This window comes from Diabrotica undecimpunctata, chromosome 2 (assembly GCF_040954645.1).
Source record: "Diabrotica undecimpunctata isolate CICGRU chromosome 2, icDiaUnde3, whole genome shotgun sequence".
Taxonomy (NCBI): Eukaryota; Metazoa; Arthropoda; class Insecta; order Coleoptera; family Chrysomelidae; genus Diabrotica; species Diabrotica undecimpunctata.
This window is the reverse complement of record NC_092804.1, coordinates 139803702-139819507: the sequence shown is the minus strand read 5'-3', so window position 1 is coordinate 139819507 and position 15806 is coordinate 139803702. Positions and strand designations below refer to the sequence as shown.

The 15806-nt window shown below is 33.7% G+C and overlaps 1 protein-coding gene across 1 annotated transcript; it reads left to right on the top strand.

Annotated features, from left to right (window-relative positions):
* The first annotated feature begins 769 nt into the window (after positions 1-769).
* Positions 770-15015, top strand: Pex11ab (peroxisomal biogenesis factor 11ab). The gene is made up of 3 exons (XM_072523588.1): positions 770-1096; positions 1153-1262; positions 8657-15015. Exons 1-3 carry the CDS (start codon positions 1041-1043, stop codon positions 9181-9183), a joined length of 693 nt encoding a protein of 230 aa, XP_072379689.1. The 5' UTR covers positions 770-1040; the 3' UTR covers positions 9184-15015.
* The last annotated feature ends 791 nt before the right edge of the window (positions 15016-15806 follow it).

Here is a 15806-nt window from a genome sequence, read left to right as displayed (position 1 = left end):
GCCCGACGTTATTTAGCTTTTTTATCAGTCCCTTGTGTTAAACTTAATCAAATGTCTTTTGTACATCCAAGAAAGTGGCTGAGGTGATGTTATTATCGTTTATAGATTGTCACTTGTGTGGTTATTTTAAACAAAAATAATAAGTAGTTGATTTACCAGGCTGGAATTTCTCCATAAAATTGATGTAGGTAATGGATAATTGGAGATGATATTACGTGAGTCGAGAAAATCTGTGAATCTCTGCGTCAGTATACTCTCAAAAATATTTTCCTAATGTGCTATTTGGAGAAATTGATCTAATTGTCATATTGATAAAGGAGTTTACCTAGTTTAGGTAACATGATTGCGTTAATTATTTTGCAGAGTGTAAATTTTACGTCTGAATTCATATTATCTTATAAAAATAAAAAATGATACTCTGGAATTTCTGAATTCAGTCTGAGTCTGGAATATTCTTTATATACAGTTTACCTCTCTTATGAAAAGCTACCATTACTTCTCTAATGAATTGGATTTGCCTTCGTTTATGTCGTGATGAAATAGATACTTTATATAAAATTTATAACATTATTAAAAAGTATTGAAAGATCTTTACTCCCTAATTACAGTTATTACATACACAATTATTATTTTGCTTAGCGTTTTCTTTAGGTATAACCAAAGCACAGAAAAACGTATATATCACAAAATTCACAAATCACAACGTGTATGGTTAGCTTTAGTTTATTTTGATGTTCATTACATGGAAAATTTAAGGTCAATTATAATTATAAATTTACATGAATGACAAAATATACAATATACTGTTAAATAAACATTGGTTTTTTTCTTATTTTCTCTATATTAAGTCTAACTGTCTAAGTCTTCCCTACGAATTATTTCAACAACATCTCAAGAGTGTATTGTTTACCATTTTTATCTTAAAATTTTTATGTTTGGAGTACCCTGTACCATCGACCGTGAGGTCACATAGATATTAAAAATAAATTAATCATCATTGATGGTTTATAATTTTAGTAGTATTACTTTAGAATTTAATAATGGATCAACTTATAAAACTAAACAACCAAACTGCAGGCAGGGACAAAATTGCTAGGTAAATAATTTTTAATATATTTTATTTGATAATGATTCAAATGTTCACATTTCTAGGTTGCTACAGTACTTGAGTAGATTTGTATGGCACAATTTACAGAAAACTCAAAAAAATGGTGTAGTAAGTCTGAAAAATTTGGAATTTCAGTTAAGTACTTTCAGGAAATGTAAGTTAAAATTTTTCTACTTTTTCTAAAATTATTAATAAGTTATAAAACAACCTGCTATGTTAACCTGCTTTTAACCTGATGATGGAATTATTATTCCGAAAACGTTTGTTATTTTGATGTAGCCCTTCTAAGGGTTTTTTTTTTAAATATACCTATTTACAAAGAATTAAACCTCTTTTGATAAAACATAAGTATGGATGAGTAAATTAAGTTGCCATAGTAGCCAATTATCTTGACAAATTGTGTGGACACAACCTGGCTTGGTTAAACCAATTTTCATAAAATAAACTAAACTATTTCCATATATTTATTTTAACAAATGTCTCTATATTCTTTGTAAATACCATAGACAGTTAACACTAACTTTAAGTTAGTTATGTTAAAATTGATTTTATTTAGATAATGCAAGATTTGAGCTGCTCTCATTTGTAAGGCAGCACAGAGATATTTAATTAAATCTAAATTATTTATAAATCAAGAATTATATTCTAAAAAATAGAAATGGCAAATTGTAATATGATTTCCTTTTACTTATGATTTATAATGACATTACCAACCTGAGATTTTAATTCTGGTGATTTGGTGTTATTATTATTGGCTTTGTGAAAATTCTTAGGTTTTAGTTGATTTGATGTAACCAAAAGTACTATCAAATGTGTCTATATTCTTTGGTACTATTATTACATAAAATAGACCCAGTAATGCACTTTATATATACTGAAACCGTTTTGATGTCTCATAATTATGTAGTAAAAATGCATCTGATCAGCATATTCAATAAAAGTTAGTTTAACACTTTCAGTCATGCTACCAGAAATGAAATGCAAACAAAAATTGGAAACCTTTCAGTTTTTTTATTATTATCAAGATTTAAGCCATATGGCTCTCACTCTCACTAAGGGGAAAGATTTTACGCTCTGTCTAGGTGATCCAGTCCTATGTGATATGGTATGCTAAAGGATCTCCCAAAAATAAGCATATACATCTGGATGTCGAGAGTAGTACAGCTTTCTTTTCTCCCAGACGCAGCTGTCTGGACCCTTCTCTGTTTCCTTATTTATTTTCTTAATATCGCCTTATTTTATTTCCAGATCTCTGTACTTAATGTTCTTTATGTTATATTTAACAAGCAGATTATTGTTGTTAGGTATCACCACATCAATTAGTGTTGTTTGTCTATATTTTAATATATCTATAAGCCAATCATGAGGCACTGAATTAAAGGCATGCTTTTGTAGTCAATAAATGCAGTAAAGAGGTTCATTTTTAAATTTATTATGCCTTGTTAGAAATGAGTTGATTGTAAGTAGTTCTTTGCAGCCCATGGATTCTTAGTTTTGATTTTGTAATTACACAATTTATACAAAATTAGAAGACAAGTAGTTGGACTTGGTACTTAGCTGGATCTTGGGTGTTATTGTGATCCTTCAGTATTAAGTTTTTCCCTGAGTTAATAATGATCGTTAATTCTGCAGAATAGAAATAACCTAATTAATTAATGGAGATTATCAGTTATGAAGCACTTTGATGATGTCGAGATTTTTTCAGATGTAAAGGGTTCTTAGAGAGTTTTATTGTGTTGTTAACAGTTGTGGATCATATCTTCGATCCATCCAGTGTTGGTATTAAGATTACCTGGTGTCGAATGTTGATTTTTTCAAACCTCATATTTCTTCATGGCTTGATTATGATTTGGTGGCACTTTGTACTGATGAATTGAGTTTCATATAAAACACCTGTTCTGCATACTCAAAAAGTATACATTTCTGATAGTTACCAACTTTATATCTCCTTAGGTGGCCTGAATAAACACAGAGTTTTTATTTTAATGTATCCAGGCACTGTAGGGTCACTTTGTTTTCTGGATCATATTGTTAAGTGTCTTTCAGTGCTCAGTATCATTTCTTCAGCTCTTCTGATTGCTTTCCCACATCTGTATTCTGTAATTTGACCAACATTTAGACACAATTATTATTATTATTGAGATTTATGTCATACAGCTCTTACTCCTTTGTGAGAGCTGTATGGAAAATTGCTGCTAAGTGAAAAATTCACTCATCCCAGATACTTTATTAAAAGAATTGAACTCTGGTGGTGCTTTGTAGATGTTATCAAACCCTAAGTGACCTCCAAAAATTTTCTTACTCATCTGGATATTGAGAGTAGTATCAGTTTCTGCATGGTCTTATAGAGATGTTCACTAAAAGCCAGCTTTTTTATGTTCTCTAGGGGTTCTTCGGAATGACTTCAAGAGAGAAGAAATAATAGGTATCATCTAGATACTTTTCGAACAAACTTAGAAGTTTTTTGGAATATTGTTCGAACAATTTTCTACAGTTTTAAAAAACGTATTGTAGCATTTCTGGTTGTTACTCATTTTGCATATCCTTAGAACGCCTGAATAAATGGAAAGTTTGTTTTGATGTCACTGTGGAGCCGTATTGTTACTTTGATCGTGTGAATATTTTTTCAGATCGTTTTTCTCACGATGACGTTCTGATGACGTCGTGTTCTGATCTTAATGCTTGTGTACTTAGCTATTGCCGTTGCCACACAGTAGAACAGCTTGTATAAATACTCCAATGTATGAGTTGCTATCACGTACGTGGATAGTACCTCATTCTTCATAATTCCTAATAGGACACCTAGCTTCTTTCAACTTTTATTCTTGGTAATGGTGTCGGCTAAATAGGTGCACACCATTAAACTCTTGTACAAATCGCTTACAGGATTATACCTAGACACTAATATACCCCAATAACTAATAGAAAATAGCTTAAGCACTAATGAAGCTTTACGAAAATCAATAAATATTAATACAAGAGGCCTGTTGTAGTCCACTGTTTTCTCTAATAGGATTTTGAGGCTTTGCAGATGGTCATTTTTCCAGGCTGACAGCTCTCCAGTTTTTTGTCCATTCTTGTTACTATTTTCCTATCCTATCATATTAAACAACTTAAAGAGGTGGTTTAAAAAAAGACTAATCTACCGATCATTTTCTAAATGGGTCTCGTTTCAATTTTTATGAAGTAAATCATTATAGCGTTATTCCATTGGATTGTGAAAGCAGGAGTTGAAAAGTAGTTTAGTTTTTTCAATTCATTTTTTTCCTCGATGCTTTATTATTTCTGCTACTATTTTATCTGCACCTTGAGTTCTATTATTTTTTATTTCATTTTTCCTTTCATCTTAGAATTTGCAGAAGCCATTGCCAAACTCCAAAAGAAGAAGAAGGCATCTGTGATTTCTGAATTTTTTAAATAGGGCATCAAATCTGATGTTTGGATTAATATTCCTGTTTTTGCAGTGACTTTAGCTTGTGTGCTTTTGTCTGTGTTTCCGGATCAATAGATGTTTATATATAATTATACAACTATCGTTATCTAGTACTAGTAGATCTACTTTGTTCGCATAAAACTTTCTTCTTTGTTGTTCCTTGTGTCTCTTCTTATTGCCTTAGTAACAATATTTCGTTTGAATCTATTGAACCCATCGGTATTGTTCATCTATTTGGGTATTTCTTTTTTATCATTTGGAGCCTTTCTTTGTCTACTGATATTGTCAGTTTAGCCCTTAGCTACTACTGGTACTGAATTGATTTAATACATTATCTTTTGCCAAAAAATCTATTTTATTCTAAAAAGAAGACAAGCAGGTGTCTGTCTATATCGTTTTTCCTTTACTTTCAAAGTTTTCTAGTGTTTTTTCTGATGGATCTTTGGCGTTGAAATCTCTACTCTCCACATATTAAGAAATGACCACGTCTTTGGTTGCTGATATTATTTCTTCGTAAAATGTTTCTATTTCCTCGTCATTGTAAATCTAATGCTTAATTTTATAATTAAGTAGTCTTCTCTGGTTGAGATTTGATTTATCGATAAGATGTTAGCCATTTTTTTGTGTAGGTAAGAAACTTACACCTCCGATAGATGATTTTTCTTCTCCTTTATAACGCAAGTGGTCTGAGTGGAGTGTGGTTAGATTTTTTACCCATTTCCTTAATTCACTGATACCTACAATATCTCATTTTATCTTTGATATGGATCGTGTATTAAATTTAGTAATCCCAAGTTGACGACTTTAACGCGTTTTGATTGAGGTTTGTTTGAGGTTGAGTTTTTGCTACATAAACACCGCTTTTGCATTGCATAGCGGTGAGTATTCATAGTTGTTCCTAGGAGTAGCTTGGTCAATTCCTGTTAGCCCTGTTGCGTACCAGGAACAGGGCTGATCGTCAATGGGATTTTGCCGGGTGTCCCAAGATCATCGTTCGTGGCCATGTGCCGTGTGACCATTCAGTTTTTGGCACGATTGCTCGGTAACTCCGGTTTTATTATGGCTGGTTTTCTCCATATCGTGAGAAGAAAATAATATATATGTAATGGGAGGAAAATAGTAACCCTTCTGCTCTCTGGAACCTAATTGTCATTTGGGGTCGGACAAACAAGTATTGACCAAAGGAGTTCGATAGGAAAGATAAAAGTAAATTTACCTAAGACAAGTTAAAGGAGAATAAATTGTGAAGGCCAACACGACCCACCAAATGCGAGTCATAAGGATATTTATATACCTCGTTCATGCATCGAGTGTTGACTAGAAGCTCTATGGCTCTATCCTATTTTTTCTCTAAAAACATCCTATTTTTGTTATTTTTGTCTAAGAAGTATTTCTCTGTATTTATTTAGTCATGAAGCAAAAGTCATGACAAAAATTTAGTTATGTTTGTCCAAATTTTGGAAAAATGTCTTTCTTTGGTTGGTATAATCCTATAGAGTAAGAAATGAACAAAATCTTTTATGGGATGTACCAGTGGTACCGATTCTTTTGTAAATAATTCGTAATATACAATTTATTTTGTTTTACTGTCAGTCGAACCAAAAAGCTCCTTGTATACATGTTTGCCAAATTTGCAAAAATCCAATACAAGATTTTATAAAGACAGTTTTTTTTTTCGTCTTTTATGAGGGGTGGTGACCAAAATATTCGAAACATACTTCGGTCCTCGAAAGTGAGCAGAACCGCCTTCCAGCCTCGGTTGTGCATGATTTCCTCAGCGTGGCCACGATGATATCTCAAATCGACGCAGAGGTTGCTCGAACACCATCGTCGTCAATGCCAGAGACATACCTGCTAAAATAACAGCCTCCTCAACCATGAATTACAGGCCGGACTGCCCTGATTGGGACGCAAATTTTGCACTTTCTCACTACAACTGAATCCTTCTGTCCCTCTGTTCCTTCCCGTTCATGTTCAATTTCGCCCCTTCTGATTCTGCTTTATCTTCTTGCTCTTAGGCACCCTGCCTCCCTTCGGGTCATATTTATTCTTAATCCTTTCAGTGAAACAGTGTCTGATATTTCACAGGTCAAGCATTGGTATGCTCTGAAACAACCATGTCCTATGAGCATCTACGCCAGGAAGTAATCCAAACGCCGATGCTCGCAATCCATCCATCTTCTCAGATTAGGAGTCAGCGACTTCGTCAACTGCGCCACCCTTCTCATCTCGTCCCATTCCTATTGCTACACCATAATGGACTCCTCTATTTCTTCTTTTTTTAAACGTTCTGTTGCTGTCTTCATTTCTTCTCTCGTATACTCTTACTCTTTTGTTCACTAGCACGTGCATCGGAATACACCCGGTGATAACTCCCAGCGCCCCAGCAGAGACTTTTCTGTGTGCACATGCTACCCTCAACAGGCTCTTCCTATCCGCTCAGGCGAGCTGCCTTCTGTATAGAAGACGATTGATTGCACAACAGAATGAAGGACCTTCGTCCTCTCCTTTTTGTTTTGGGCCCTCCTATTTGGGCATGATCCACCCAACACGGCGGGTCCCACCTCAGCTCTTTGAGTAACCGTCTTTACGTGATACCCCCACTTACCGTTTTGACTCCGAAACACCGAAATATCTCACGCATTTCTTTGGAACCACTCTCTTTCCTGCACATTCGAATGTTATCCCGTCACTTTTCGTTGGTCCCTTGAGAACTATAGCTTCGTTCTTACCCGCAGCCAGTTCTAGGCCATGCATTTTCATCCATTCCTCGACTTGGTCGCATGTATGCTGTGTACCGAAGATAAGGTCCTCCCTGTCCTGCGTCACTACCAGTATAGCGAGGTCCTCCGCAAATGCGAAATGGGTTACACCCTCTCCGTATTATTGGCTCACAACCCCATCATATGTTCGTAGGTTCCCTAGCATGGGTCCTAGGACCGACCCTGCGGCAGTCCAGCCATCTCGTCAACCACCACTGCTTTTTGTACCACAATTTTCCTATCTGACATATAATTCGAGACTAAATTCATTAAGTACCTCGGATACCTTCTCTCTCGTATAGCCCTAATTACCTCTTTCTATTTTATTGTGTTGACAGCATTCCGGATGTCAAACAACAGTAGGATCGCCAACCTTTTGTTAACCCCCATCCCGCACAACTCCCGGAAGATTTACATCACTGCATCCGCCTTGGTCCTGTTCTTTCTGAAACCGTGCTGCCTGGGTGACAGCCCGCCTGACGCAACAATGACTGTGTCGATTCGCTCTCTTATAAGCCTCTCGTATAATTTACCTATGCACGACAGAAGGCAAACAGGTCGATTCTGGTCTTCCCTCTTTGGGAGTAGGGAGTTGCGATTAGTTTCAAGCAGTGCATTCATTTGTTTCAAAAGCCACGTCCACGTGATATTCCATCGAATCCAGTAGCCTTTCGTGTCTTTAGGGCACTCAATTCTTCATTGAGTGTCACTTTTCACTCAAATTGTCACACAGTACTCTCCAGTGCCTTTTCTTCTCGGCTCGGATCTTCCTGTTCAGTTCCTTCTTTCGCGCGTTGTATACTATATTCGATTACTTATCCTCTATGTCTTGCTCTCGTAACCTGTCTTCTGATGTCAATTAAGTTCTTCCTCTTATTGGCGATCTCTTCGCACCAATAATAAGGCAGTTTTCTTTTTTCATCTACCCTGTTCATGCAATTCCTCATAGTTTCTCTTATCATTGATTCGAGTCCTTCTGCCGATAGCAGTTGGCATCTTCTCCTCCCTATCATCCATCTAGAGTACTCATCAAAAACTAGTCAGTCCGTTCTATCTCCACCTCTTCTTATTGTTTGGTTTGAGGATGACTTCTCGTTGGTAGTCCCTACTCCGACCATCGAAAAGCCAATGGAGGCAATTTTACAAGTTGGCAAAAGCTAATAGCCGTCAGTAAGGAAAACTAATCCAATAAAAATGATACAAAGGTTTTTTGGCTAATTTCAAACTTATAATTGCTGCCTTGAAAACATATAATTGATGGGCATAACATGTTTTGCAATACTGTTGTACATTTAATGTATTGTTCTTATCTCTAATTTGTAAATAAACTTATCAAATAATTTTGTTTTTTAGTACTCAGATTTGGAAGATTTGCCGAAAGTATATACACAACGTTACCATTCTTCGAGCAGGATGAAGCCACTATACGCTATACTGTGATTTTAAGCAAAATTGCCAATTCGTTGTTTCTTTTGGCTGATCATATATTATGGTTAGGACGTGCAGATGTGTGTACTGTGGACACGGAGAGATGGTCACGTTTATCCAACAAATATTGGTTATATTCCATAACTATGAATTTAGTTAGGGACTTCTATGAAATTTCCAATATTTTAAAAAATAATAAGGACTCAATTTTACAAAATAAATTCAGTTCCAAGGAAATGTTACATATTTTGTTACGAAGCTTTTATATTCTTAGCAATCATCAAGATGTTATGATAGATACTATCAAAAATGGCTGTGACTTTTTTATTCCTTTTACATCATTAGGTCACATAAAATTATCACCAGGGATTATTGGTTTACTAGGGGCTGTTTCTTCTATTGCTGGAATGATAGTATTACTACAACCTTCTAAAAAACTAATTCCTTCTTAATATGGTTAAGGTAAATAGGTGACAGTCCATTTTTATGTTGTATTAAATAAATGTACAATAAACTTCAAGGTTTGGGTCAGAATTATTAAAAACTTCGTTTTTACAACTATAAAACGAAATATTTTGGTACAAACGGGTATGAAATATTTACAAAAGCAGACGTATAATTTATTTATTGAAAACCCAAAAAGATGCATTTTTTAAAGAATTACCTCTAGTGACAAAAACAATAGTGATTTACTTGCATGACAATTGATTTATTTGGAGGGAAGTTACATTATTTGCTGACTTGACTATAATAATTTTAAAACAATGACAATCAATTAAGAGGTTTGTTCCAAAAATGTCGGACATTATTCTTTCATAATTTATAGCAATGCTTTACTTTTCGTCATTCACCTCGTGGGACATCCTTCGAGGTAATCCCCATTAGACTTAGTAACATGCTTCCGTCAGCGCTTTAACTCATTTACGGCAAAGTAAAGAAAAAAAAACTTAAATATGAAAAACAATACATTTTTCTTATAAAAAAAACTAAAGTAACATATATCTATGGTCGAAAAAATTAAAATTAGCCATTTCTTAAAATAAATGGTGTTGCGTATACGCATCGATGGCTCACAGCGTTAAGGGATATTTCCGAAAATTTCCGTATGTAAATAAATTGTGCAATGTTCACAAATACAAATTGTTCAACTTTTACACACACGACATCTTTTAGTGATGACATGCTCATTTTGATCAATCCTTACTTCAATGGATGTTTTTGAAGGAAGTACCCTTGGGACAAAGTTCAGTATTTTCAGAAGTCGGACAGCAATAAATGATTTGAAATTTAGTTTTGACATTTTACTATCATGCACAGTATTGTACATTTTTCAGGCATTTCCAAGAGTACTGTCGATTGCATTTATAAATAGTGGCCACCACCATTTCTTACCCAACACACGCGATCTAGATTTGGTTACACCAATATCATGAAAATCTACCCTTTCCATGGATTTGTTATATGCAGAAATTATGGCTAGTTGTGGGACTAACGTCTCCTCGCACACTATTGGAAAGTTTTGGCGCGAAATTTGTATTATACAGGGTGTTTCAAAAAAAGGTAACACCGTCTCTAGGGTAGGTAAAAAACTGAAAAATAATTGGGGTTTGCTTAGTAAAAAATTTTTGTAACGCCATCCGTTTTCAAGATACAGGGCGTTGAAGAAAAAAAAATTTACTCCATTTTTACGATTTTGCCGAAACTACTGGCAACATTGTAATGAAATTTTATACGAATATGTTTTGGAAGCTGATATATCCCATGAATTTGTTTTTATAGCTGATTCGCATAGAGGGCCCTTGTTACACGGAGCGTACTAAGTATTTGTCAATATAACTTTTTTAAGAGTATAATTATTAATCAAAGTTTCAAGTAAACTTAAACATCATTCAATTTTACACGAAAAAGGTACTCTTGGTAAAACTCGATACTGTGTTCCGTTTTCGGAACATTTTGATTTGAAAATTATGAAGTAATAACTGATGCTGGTATAAAATAAATAGTAATTAAACAAAACTAAACGGTAGGGGATCAGCTATGATGTCATTAAATTGACGTTGAATTTTTTCTTTCAATTCTTGGCGTGAATTTACCTCTATAGCATAGACTTTTTCCTTAATATACGACCAAACTGCGTAGTCCAAAGGGTTAAAATCGCATGACCAAGGAGGCCAATGAGTCGGAGCTTCTGCACCTCTACCAATCCATCGATTCGGAAAATGATTACTCAACCAATTATAACACCTTCTATCAAAGTGTGGAGCTCCATCGTGCATAAAAAATAAAGATCTTCGCTCGTTTAGCCTTAAATCTTCTAATATCTCGAATAAGGAATTGTTTAAAAAATTGTGTCACAGCTGCACTAGAACATCCTAAATATTCGCCTAAGGTTAATAACATGTCAGTGTATTCAACATTTGAGTACATTTTGATTTGATTTTACAAATAACAAGGTTTCAAAACTCTAATTATTGTTGATTTATCGTCATAACAATCAATAAATGTCAGATTTCCATGGCACACTTGGAGAAAATAGAGGTATACCTATTAGAACTTTATCATTACTACCAGCATCAATTATTACTTCATAATTTTCAAATCAAAATGTTCCGAAAACGGAACACAGTATCGAGTTTTACCAAGAGTACCTTTTCGTGTAAAATTGAATGATGTTTAAGTTTACTTGAAATTTTGATTAATAATTTTATTATACTCTTAAAAAAGTTATATTGACTAATACTTAGTACGATCGGTGTAAATATCGCCCTCTACGAGAATCAGATATAAAAACAAATTCATGGGATGTATCAGCTTCCAAAACATATTAGTATAAAATTTCATTACAATGTTTCCAGTAGTTTCGGCAAAATCGTAAAAAATGCGTAAAATTTTTTTTTCTTCAACGCCCTGTATCTTGAAAACAGATGGCGTTACAAAATTTTTTTACTAAGCAAACCCCAATTATTTTTCAGCGTTAATTTTATTTTTTTAGCAAAAAACTTAAATTTTTATATTACTTTATGTTAGTGTATATGGATTGGAAAGCTTGCATGATTAACTACATGTATAAATTAGCATAGCACAACAGCGTTTCTCAACCAGTGGGGCGCGCCTCCCTAGGGAGTGCAATAACTCTACGTGGGGCTCACCAGCACGCCCAAATAAAAAAAAAACGATAATTACTACTAAAAAAGTAGGTAAATTAAAAGCAATTAAACTACTCATAATACATTAGTAACCTTTTTAGTTGCTAAATAAAGAAAAAGAACTTTCTGTAAGAGGCTCCTACACTCTATGTAAACAAACAAATTACTTATTATTATTTATTTGTGTATAGATTGTAATTTTCATTGTAGTTAATAAAAAAAATGAATTCACGGAAGAAAAACAAAATTATATTTATTCTGATATTTAAAGAAATTAAGTAAGTACAGTGCACGGTTAACCTAATATACTCTAGTATACTCCCTCTATAACGAACACGGGTATTACGAGTTTTCGCTTATAACGAGGTACATTAGATGTAATGTGAAATTTCTATTAAACTATAACCCTCTATAGCGAGGTAAGTTTGTTTATAACGAGAGAAAATAAGATTGAAAAACGTGTTTTTTTACGTTTTGGCCCGACCGTAGCTATAAATAAATACCCTTTTTAAGTGCCGTCCGCAATAAACGTCTTACAATTTATGATTCTTAGTCCGAAATATACAATTTATGATTCACAAGTGTCATTGTAGGGGGTTGACCATTCACACCTAATAATATAGGTCCTAATAGACAAGATGTGGAAAGTGTTTTAAAGGTTGTCAGAAACTTTATCAAAAGAAAAAACGCAAATGAAGAAGCATAAAACTGTTTCACATCTTTAGAAAATATGATAGATAGAATAGTGGACAATTTGAGGCAGTTAAAAATGACAGACTTCTTCCAATTGCAGACGCAGTAGTTTATGTTATTCTTGAAAATACGCTTTATACAGATTTACAGAATACAGATTTTTTGTTTTAACGTATATCATTGACAATAAAAGTAAACAACTCTTTTATGTTTTAATATATTTCATTGACAATAAAAGTAAACAACTTTTTTTCAAAAACGCCATTCAAACAATATTTATTAGCATCTTATATTGCTCCGAATGGCTTCACTATAGAAAGTTAATGTTTTAGAAAACTACATATTCATATGTATGCAGAGTATTATTGTTATTGGATATAACGAGATCCGCTTATAACGAGGTAATTAGTCTGCCATTTCAGTTCTCGTTATAGAGGGAGTCTACTGTATTAGATTATTATAAATATGATTTGATTAGTAAGTACTGTCAAATTCCAAATGAAACTAATAGTAAATTCATCAGTACTAAATTAAAAGTAGCTTTTAAAGAAGGACTTAAATTACATATAGTCACTCTCAGTTCTTTGTCTATTTTCAGTTCGAGACCTATATTTTGCCTTTAAAGCAGGTACTGAAATAAAAATGCCAATAATATACGAACTATTCTTGTTTTCAGTGGAGAAAAGGCATCATACACTCTCGTCCAAAATTCAACGAGATATTTATTTCTACATTCTCTCTTGATTTCGCCGCTGCATTTGAGCGACTTTCGGGAGTAGTTCGAAATTGATTCCTAATCTAACCCATCCGTCACTTGCTCCCAATTTGTCGTTAGCAAGAAATTAATGTTTTAAAATTCTGTGCCGATATGGCTAAATGACTTCCTATTGTCACAAAATAACTTTCACATATTGTTGTTCTTCCATGTATGTTTTGACCCTCTTTCAGATTTGCAAAGATTTCTCGTTTTTTTTTTAGTCCAGTTCTGGTGCTCAGCTGCAACTTTCTATACAAAGTACTAACTTTATCACTGGTATACATTATCCAACATATCTGTATTAGCTCCTTGGCCTTGTAGATTCAAAGTATTTAACTTCTCGAATATGTCGATCAAGTAACTTAAGTAATTTCATCACAAATAAAGCATCTCGAAACTTTTCGGCTTTCGGCGGATTTCCTCTTCTAGAAGTGTCAATTTCCCACGCTATAGCCATCTGGTCTCGCAATAAAATAACAACATCCAATGTTATGCACCCATATCTTTGCAAAGTGCATTAAAGATTCTTGATTTTAGCGGTCTCATTTTTATATAATTTATTACAGTTACAACTGTCGTTGGCAAAATGTTGAGACAGGACTCATTTCTTTGGAGAAACTTCCAGACACTGTACGAGCACCATCGGTGCATATTCCATTTCTTCTTCATCTATTGTAGTAGTGGTAAATCGAAAATTTAGGTATTCTTCCAGTTAAAAATCCATCCATAGTTCTGCATGAATTTACTGCCGTAAAATTTACTTAAAGTAACAATTTACTTAAAAATATCTTATTATATGGAAATGCGGCACAGTTTCACAAACGTTACAAAATTTGGCACCGCGACTCACTTGCTCTGCTATCGGGCAGATTTTCCACAATCGTAACCACGGTCGAAACTTCTCTTGGGCACTATAAGCCGCGGGGTTGTCCGATATCCGTCGTAAATGACAGATAGCAGATGAGAAACATTTGTAGCATTGTACGTGGCCGGGAGAAATTAATTTACGTATATGGGATGTAGAGGAGTGGCATTACAGTAGTTTCAATATATTTACCATTTTTTTTGTTTGGTAATTTTGAAGGCCTGTAATTAAGTTGTATATTACGGCTCTAGAGAACACTAACAACGCGCTGCATTAAGGGGATTAGTAGGGTCAAAATTTTCAATAATGCGACCACATGCAACGTATAATATGGCCTTGAATACTGATATTTTGAGAAATGCTGTAGTAGACGTCAAAGATATAGTGTTTTATGGCTTTGATTTCTAAATAATTTTACAACTATATTACACTTATAAACCTATAATGCAAATCGCCAAGGGCCTCAACACGTACAAAGTAATACCGCTAGATGTATATAGATTGCAAGAGGGATTATTACAGTGAAAAAAATTTAAAGTCAAAGCCATGAATTAATACTATATCTTGTATTGTTATATTTTATTTATTTAAAAATTGTTAAAGTTATTTATTTATGGTGAATTATGTTGTTCGTATCTCAAACGGAATTTTCACAAATGTATTTTTTACTATTTGTTACCAATAAATGACTATTATATTGTGTTCTAATTCTCTTTTTTTGTGGTGTCTAGTTTTTATCAAAATACATTGTAAATTGTTAAATTAATTAATTGTTAATTGTCAAAAATATATTGTTATATGTTAATAAATTTTTTTAAATATATTTGGTAAACCGTTATGATTCTTCTTTGTCGTTTATGAATAAGGAACTTAACAAAATACAGAAAATGGTGCTATACAAATAGGGAGGGCAACGATTTATCGATACAAAAAAATTTTTTATTAAAATCCGTTGTAAAAGGTATATATTTTTAAAAACCCAAACGGGCTGTGTTAGACAAAACGTTTTCGGAATCCATTATTCCATCATCGGTGTCTAGGAGTACATGAATGTAGCCACTAAATACATGGGTAAAAACCCTTTAACAAATAATTAGTTACATTTGTTTTACTTTATATTTTATAAATTATTAGGATGTTAAAGTTACCGTTGGATTAGGTAACATGGCGACATATGACTCCACGTTGAAGTTGCAAGTCCTGAGACGGTGTGTCTACGAGGACTTTATGGAAGCAACTGAATAGGGATGGCAACGATATATCGATACATTAAATATGTCGATATGTTTTAAAATTTTATCGATATCTTTTCATCGATAAAAAACTTTCGATAATCGGCACATATATCGATATTTCAGATTCAATGTATCGCCCACACAGCGTTAATATAACATTTTGACACGTATGTAATATAATCCAGAACATAATGATATTACATTCTATAAAAACAAACTATTTAAAAAAAGGAAATAATCTTGATTTCTCAGCAGCAGTTGTCGAGGTTAATCTCCAATTCAAATTATGTCGTATCTTCTTCTGTATTCGTGACTCTATCTACCCATGGAATCCTTAACAATCTTCTAAATATCCACATTTCAAACGCGTTAAGTCGAT